Consider the following 8,051-nt stretch of genomic DNA (forward strand, 5'->3'; position numbering starts at 1 on the left):
AAACTCTGTGTTGTAGTTGCACAATATTATATTATATTTTTCATCCCCTTTTTGCAGAAGCCCGGGATGGATGTCGCCGACGGTTACGTGACATTTGTTCGTCACTCCCAGGACATGTTGCGGGAGAAGGTCAACGAAGAGGTGTACGTAGAGCGACTATTTGATGTAAGTGAGCAACGCAGCGCCTCCATCCCAGGGAGACTTAGTAACAACAAGGTTTCATTCACTCCACTGGTGTGACCAGATTAAAACAGAATCCAGGCACAGAGCAGCCTGTTCTCATGAACCATTCGTTCAACAAGCTACAAAAAGATAACCACTGTCATTTGTAAGCATTCCACGTTTTTGTTGTTGCTGTATTCGTTACATTGTATTCGACGGCCATCGACGGAGGTCGGTAGGGAATGGGTGGGCGTTACATACAGGACTTTCAAGCCACAGAGTGGAGTTCACTTCCAGAGGAAAACTAAAGCCTTTCACCCAGGACATGCGTGTTCCTGAGGAGTGTTTTAATCCAAACCATTTTTAATCTCAACTAGTTGTTTTGGTGCCTAATCTTATCTTGCGTCCTGGCAAAACGCTCATATTTTGTGGACTAAACTTAACCATCCGCCATCTTAACCTTCTTCACTATCTGCCGAAACGCAGATATCGCTGTGCTTTGTATCATGTACCATGATTGATTATTTCGGTAAAGCGATTATTATTTTATAATTATTATTACTTTTTAAATTTTTTTTTAAACTTTTTTTAAGAATTTATAAAGCCTAAAAAGGTAATTTTATTCATTAAGTAACAAAAAAAAATCCAAAAGGTTACAGTTTTAAGTCTGTTTTTTTCTGAGAAAATACTTACAGTAGGTTCCTTACGGTGCTAAAATTTAAGCACAGGAAGTGGAAGAAAACTAGGTTATGGAGTAACAACTGGGCATTTTAGAGGAAAGGAGCAATAAATTATATTTTATACTATATAACATTATAGTAAAAAGTAAATTAAACATTCTAAAAGGTTTTTTTGACTGGATCACAATAACCAAATGGCAATATTTTAGATTAGTTTTCATATTGTATATTTATTTTGCTACATGTGGTATGTTGTATCCAAGGGTGCAACTTTGGGTTCAACATTGACAGGGTTTCGATCTAGACGGGGTAAATCCAGTCTGATCTTCCGGCCATTTGATTACACCCTGCAGCTCAGACTGGAAACATGTACATTTTTCTATCCTGCTTCCGTTACAAATCTGCAAGGACCAACCACAAGCTGGCTTTTCCACCTGATGTGCTATTGCCGAGTTTAACACTATGACGATAGAGAAATGACGGCAAACTATTTTTTTTACATTCAACATGGCGGCCACCAAAGCACAGCAACGTGTTAATGCCGCTGTTTTAAAGGCGCTCTAAGCGATGTCACACGTGTTTTAGGCTACAACATTTGTTTTCACATACAGAAAACATCTCCTCACTATCTGCTAGCTGACTGTCCCCCAAACACACTGTAAATAACATCTCCTCACTATGTGCTAGCTGCCTGTCCCCTGACCACACTGTAAAAACATCTCCTCACTATCTGCTAGCTGCCTGTCCCAGAACACACTGTAAAAAACATCTCTCACTATCTGCTAGTGCCTGTCCCCACAACACACTGTAAAACATCCCCTCACTATCTGTAGCTGCCTGTCCCACAAAACATGTAAAAACATCTCCTCAATCTGCTAGCTGCCTGTCCCACACACACTGTAAGAAACATCTGCTCACTATCTGCTTTGCTGCCGTCCCACACACACTGTAAAAAACATCTCCTCACTATCTGCTAGCTGCCTGTCCCCAGAACACACTGTAAAAAACATCTGCTCACTATCTGTGGAGGGGCGAGCTAGTCTTGTTTGGTTTGAAAATACTTTGAACGTCACCCAACATTGCTTAGAGCACCTTTAAAAGATTTCAAAGGCAAGGTTTTGTCTGAAAACGTAACAGAAACTTGCCCTGGAACAATTCCTACAAAAAAGTAATGTGTTTGCATTACTGCCAACCGGCTTTGGTAAAAGCCTAATTTACCAGCTAGCTAGTTAGTCTATTGGTTGAAGGACTTTCAAATTGCGTACAGAGTCATTTGAACTAGGTCCGTTGATCATACCTCTTGTGCAGAGAACATACCGAGCAGTCTCCCAAGACTAATGTTCAGTCTTGAAAGATTGAGCTGGGTCTGGTGATAGCCAGACTAGTTTAGATCTCCACATTTTAGCAAAATATTGAACATGAAACACTGTCAGCATTCTGGGGAATTTGTCTGCATCAATTTATGGTGTAAATGTCTGGAGATTAGTTAGGTTTTTGTTTTTTTTTGGGAGGGGGGGTGCATTGGCCAGTTTTGATTATTGGGGTTTGGTAACACCAAAACAATTAGTAAATCTCTAAGCCTGGCGGCTGAGCTGTCTCTCGGCTCAAATTGGAGGATTTCTCCTGGAAATGTGCTACGACAATCACTCAGCTCTGGGATGAGGTGCATCTTTGCTTCTCTTTTCAGAGTCGGAGACGTCCTGTCCTCCCTACTCCTTGCTGTTTACGCCTTTGTCTCGTGGTGTTTGTGTGCAGTTTGCGCTGATCTTGGGGAAGGATTAGCGGCGCGCTCTCTTTCTGAGTCAGCAAACAACAGTTAATCAATTGAAAGAAAGGGGCACAAAAGATCACTTTGTAAGAGGGCTTAGCAGCCACCAAACTCGGACTTTACAAACAGGTTGTCTCTCCGGCTACCTTTAACAGAAGCATTACAACTCTGGGCTTAGTGACTCGGGGATTACTCAGTGAAAAGACCGAGCTGCTATATTTGAGAAGCTCAATCTTTTTGTCATAAGGTGGTACAAAGTTTTATACACCGGAAGGGCATAGGTTTTGCTTCAACATTGTAGGGAGGGCACAAAATAACCAAGGGGTCCTCCCCTATAGGCTGCATTTATTAAAAAAAAAAGAAAAAAAAGAAAAAAGAAATGAGGGCCACACAATTTATGTCCTGCATTCTGCTGAATTTGTATGCATTAATTTGAGGTGTGTAGGGTTAGGGTTTTTTGGTTTAAATCTACTTACATTTATCTTTAGTTTTCGCTGCCCTGTTCTGTTCTTTAACCCCCGGATGTAGCTGTCATTCCCCGATTTAAGTCGAGTACAGATTTGAGTTGCGCATGCGTCACTTTGCGACGAGTAGCATACAGAATGCTAACAAGAGACGTCTGTGATGTCACTACAGTAAAAATAGACCTACTTAACAAAGTTGGTTCACTGCTAGCTACAAGTTAGCATCAAACACAACAAAGGTTATTAGTTGAATGGCGTTTTGAGATAAAGTTAGCAATCAGTTAATCACAGCTAGCTAAAATGTTTTTGAAATGACCGTTAGCTTAGCTACAAGCTAGCAATCAAACACAACAAAGGCTGTCACTTGAATGGCGTTGTGAGCTAATGTTATGCAATTAAACAACCATCGATAGCTAAAACCTTTTTGGAATGATTTCAATCTTCTGTTATTGTTTGTAATGAGAAAAGTTTATTATTTCATGGATTTCACAAAGTGCTGTATGACAGTTATGCCGTGAACCATTTAAATCTGAGCATGCGCAAATCAAATTTGCCCTTGACTCACATAAGGGAGTGACAGTAAGTTGACACAGTTGTATTTTTCCGTACACTTCTGGAGCTCCCTGAACTGTTATTTCTTTTTAACTCTTTTGGGGAAGGGGGCCTATCCCTTGCATCATGGATATTAGTGTACTGGATATTAGTGTACTGGATATTATTATTATTATTATTTCTTTATTTTACAGACTCAAGGTCCAGATGATTAAAAACAAAAAACACATTACAAACGGGGTTCAGAACAGACACAGACATAATACATATAGACAAACTGATCCCCAACAATATCACAACAAGAAACACACCTACATACAAATTTACCCATTGCAATGCTCAATGATTAAAACAAGTACAAATGCATGTTCCAGTGATTCCATAGTTTTGAGAATATCTGGTATCACTAAGTGCAGGATTGATTATGCACTTTAAAAGTTGTATTATTTGACTCAGTTAATCGGCATATAAATCTGTACATAAACTTCCTCAGCACGGCGTAGAAGGTGGGAACATTACAGGTCACACACAGAAGGCTAGCACTGGTCCATCTTGGACGCACTTTGTTTTCACATACATAAAAACATCTCCTCATATCTGCTAAGCTGCTGGCCCAAACACACGGTAATACCAGCTCCTCACATGTGCTATCTGCTCTGTCCCCTGCCCACACTGTACACACTCCTCACTATCTGCTAGCTGCACATGTCCCCGAAACAGCACTGTAAAAACATCTCCCACTACTGCTAGCATGCCTGGCCCCGACCGACACTGTAAAAACCTCTCTCCTACTGCTAGCTGGCCTGGTCCCACGACACACTGTAAAACATCTCCCTCACTATCTGCTAGCTCCTGTCCCACCAACACACGTAAAAACATCTCCTCACTATCTGCTAGCTGCCTGTCCCTACCCACACTGAAAACTCTGCTAGTATGCGGACAACATACTGCTACCTATCTGCTAGCTGCCTGTCCCCACAACACACTGTAAGAAAACGTCTCTCACTATCTTCTACTGCCTTCCCCGACACAACTGTAAAAACATCTCCTCACTACTGTGCGTCTGCCGATACTGTAAACATGCTATCTTGTGGGCGTGTGTTTGCTTAAAATACTTTGAACGTCACCAACATTGCTAAGCACCTTAAAGATGTCAAAGGCAAGGGTTGCTGAGTAACCGTACAGAACTTGCCCTGACCATTCCTACAAAAAATAATGGGTTTTCATTACGCCAACCGCTTGGGTAACAGCCTAATTTACCAGCTACTATTTACTCTATTGGTTCACAAGGACGTTTCAAATGCTACGAGTCGTTGGAACTAGTCCGTTGATCATACCTCTTTGTGCAGAGAACATACCGAGCATTCCTCCCAAGACTAATCTTCATCTTGAAAGCGAGGTGGGTCTGGTGATAGCCAGACTAGTTTAGATCTCCACATTTTAGCACACATATTGACATCTAAACCTGTCCAGCATCTGGGACTTTCTGCATCATTTATGGTGTAAATGTCTGGAGCTTTTAGGTTTTTGTTTTTTTTTGGGGAGGAGGGGGTGCTTGGCCAGTTTTGATGTATTGGGGTTGTAACCAGGGCTCTTGAAATGACGCGTCTGTTCTGCCAGATTGTTCTGTTTTCTGCCAAGAAATGGGGCATTTGTGGTGTTTTGCTTTGAAATGCAATCTTGATCTGCTTGTTAACACTTCTTGTAACTACAAAAAACTACATTTCCCATGAACAACACGTATGTTGTGACTGTCATGCAATCCGTTGGCCACGTGTCTAGCATGCGGTATCGGTTTAAATTAAGTTGTAAGTTATTCTTTGTTGAAATTATATAAAAAATTGGCTAGGGATTGGTTGGCTGGTAAATTAAAAAATGTACTAGCATGTTGGCTGGTGATTAAAAAGTAAAATATGTCTTGTTGGACCCCCCCCCCCCCCCCCCCCAATCCTCCTGTGAATTCAACCTAGGCTGCTCTCTTCTGCTATGTAAAATTAGTTTTGTTATGATGGACCTGCAGTGTGTGTGAGTCTGGAAAGTTGTTAATGAAATGTTAATGCTGCTTCAACAACCAAAGTCCTACTTGCGTTACTGCGATGCTCGGTGTCGGTCTTTCTGCCAACGTCTCGTGCAGACTTTTTGGCTTTTGCAAGTCACTTTGTGAGGCTGCCCTGTCTTATTGTCCAGTGTGCCTCTCCATAGCTGACCAACTGTATCACTCAGCTGTATCAACTTGGAAAACAGTCCCTTGCCACTGTTTTGCTCCATTATATGAGATGAGGTCAAGTAACACCAAAACATATATAAATCCTCTAAGCCTGGCGGCTGAGCTGTCTCCGGCTCAAATTGGAGGATTTCTCCTGGAAATGTGCTACGACAATCACTCAGCTCTGGGATGAGGTGCATCTTGCTTCTCTTTTCAGAGTCGAGACGTCCGTTCCTCCTACCCTTGCTGTTTACGCCTTTGTCTCGTGGTGTTTGTGGTGCAGTTTGCGCTGATCTGGGGAGGATTAGCGGCGCGCTCTCTTTCTGAGTCAGCAAACAACAGTTATCAATTGAAAGAAGGCACAAAAGATCACTTTGTAAAGGGCTTAGCCACCACCAACCTCGACTTTACAAACAGGTTGTCTCTCCGCCTACCTTTAACAGACATTACAACTCTGGCTTAGTAACTCGGGATTACTCATTAAAAGACCAGGCTGCTATATTTAGAAGCTCATCTTTTTGTCATAGGTGGTACAAGTTTATTACACCGGAAGGGCATAGGTTTGCTTCACATTGTAGGGAGGGCACAAAATAACCAGGGGTCCTCCCCTATGGCTGCATTTATTAAAAAAAAAAGAAAAAAGAAAAAAGAAATGGGCCACACAATTTATGTCCTGCATGCTGCTGAATTGTATGCATAATTGAGGTGTGTAGGGTATTGTTTTGGTTTAAATCTACTTACATTTATCTTTAGTTTTCGCTGCCCTGTTCTGTTCTTTAACCCCCGGATGTAGCTGTCATTCCCCGATTAAGTCGAGTACAGATTGAGTTGCGCTGCGTCACTTTGCGACGGTACATACAGAATGCTAACAAGAGACGTCTGTGATGTCACATACAGTAAAAATAGACCTACTTAACAAAGTTGGTTCACTGCTAGCTACAGGTTAGCATCAAACACAACAGGTTTAGTTGAATGGCGTTTTGAGATAAGTTAGCAATCAGTTAATCACAGCTAGCTAAAATGTTTTTGAAATGACCGTTAGCTTAGCTACAAGCTAGCATCAACACAACAAGGCTGTCACTTGAATGCGTTGTGAGCTAATGTTATGCAATTAAACAACCATCGATAGCTAAAACCTTTTGGAATGATTTCAATCTTCTGTTATTGTTTGTAATGAGAAAAGTTTATATTTCATGGATTTCACAAGTTCTGTATGACAGTTATGCCGTGAACCATTTAATCTGAGCATGCGCAATCAAATTTGCCCTGACTACCATAAGGGAGTGACTAAGTTGACACAGTTGTATTTTCGCGACACTCTGGAGCTCCCTGAACTGTTATATTTCTTTTAACTCTTTTGGGAAGGGGGCCTATCCCTTGCATCAGGATCTTAGTGACTGTATATTAGTGTACTGGATTTAGTGTACTGGATATTTATTATTATTATTTCTTTATTTACAGACTCAAGGTCCAGATGATTAAACAAAAAACACATTACAAACGGGTTCAGACCAGACACAGACATAAATACATATAGCAAACTGATCCCCAACAATATCACAACAGAAACACACATACATACAAATTTACCAATTGCAATGCTCAATGATTAAAACAAGTACAAATGCATGTTCCAGTGATTCCATAGTTTTGACGAATATCTGGTATCACTAAGTGCAGGATTGATTATAGCATTAAAATTGTATTATTTGACTCAGTTTAATCGGCATAAAATCTGTACATAAACTTCCTCAGCACGGCGTAGAAGGTGGGAACATTACAGTCACACACAGAAGGCTAGCACTGGTCCATCTGGACGTTCATCAAGATTCTAAATGCATCATTTGTATGCCACCTTTATCTTGTTTATCTTTGCTTTACTGTAGCTGCACCATAGATAGCTGTATAAGTGGAGTACAATATGCTCTAAAGAGATATTTTTAACTTCTCAGAACACTATGAAATTTGTGGCCAGAATATTTGCTACCATATAGTTTACGCACTGCCGCTGTATGTCTCATCATCACAAAGTCGTCCCGATAATGTGGCTCAAGTATTTTACTTTGGTAACCACATTAAGGTCTTGCCCTACAAGTAAAAAGAGGGAAAACACAGCTTCCTTTCCCATAGTTCTGACACTCATTACAACACTCTTTTTAGCATTAATTTGAGTCATGCTGTAGCCCATAGTCTGACAGACTCTAAGCAGTTGCTGTAGG

General features: G+C 41.0%; 1 protein-coding gene and 1 long non-coding RNA gene across 2 annotated transcripts in view; one reads left to right on the plus strand and one right to left on the minus strand.

The window, feature by feature from the left end:
- The window catches only part of LOC116687408 (calcium-dependent secretion activator 1), a 185,407-nt gene that overhangs the window by 140,332 nt on the left and 37,024 nt on the right, over nt 1–8,051 (plus strand). The window contains exon 26 of the mRNA XM_032512766.1: nt 58–165. Coding sequence (XP_032368657.1) covers nt 58–165 — 108 coding nt within the window. The remainder of the gene's footprint in view (nt 1–57; nt 166–8,051) is intronic.
- Nucleotides 1,627–8,051, minus strand: part of LOC116687526 (uncharacterized) — a 17,088-nt gene continuing 10,663 nt past the window's right edge. The window contains exons 2-3 of the long non-coding RNA XR_004331576.1: nt 2,540–2,542; nt 1,627–1,855 (exon numbers count right to left, since the gene is read on the minus strand). This is a non-coding gene — a long non-coding RNA (uncharacterized LOC116687526). The remainder of the gene's footprint in view (nt 1,856–2,539; nt 2,543–8,051) is intronic.

The sequence above is a fragment of the Etheostoma spectabile genome, chromosome 4 (genome assembly GCF_008692095.1).
Source record: "Etheostoma spectabile isolate EspeVRDwgs_2016 chromosome 4, UIUC_Espe_1.0, whole genome shotgun sequence".
Classification (NCBI taxonomy): domain Eukaryota; kingdom Metazoa; phylum Chordata; class Actinopteri; order Perciformes; family Percidae; genus Etheostoma; species Etheostoma spectabile.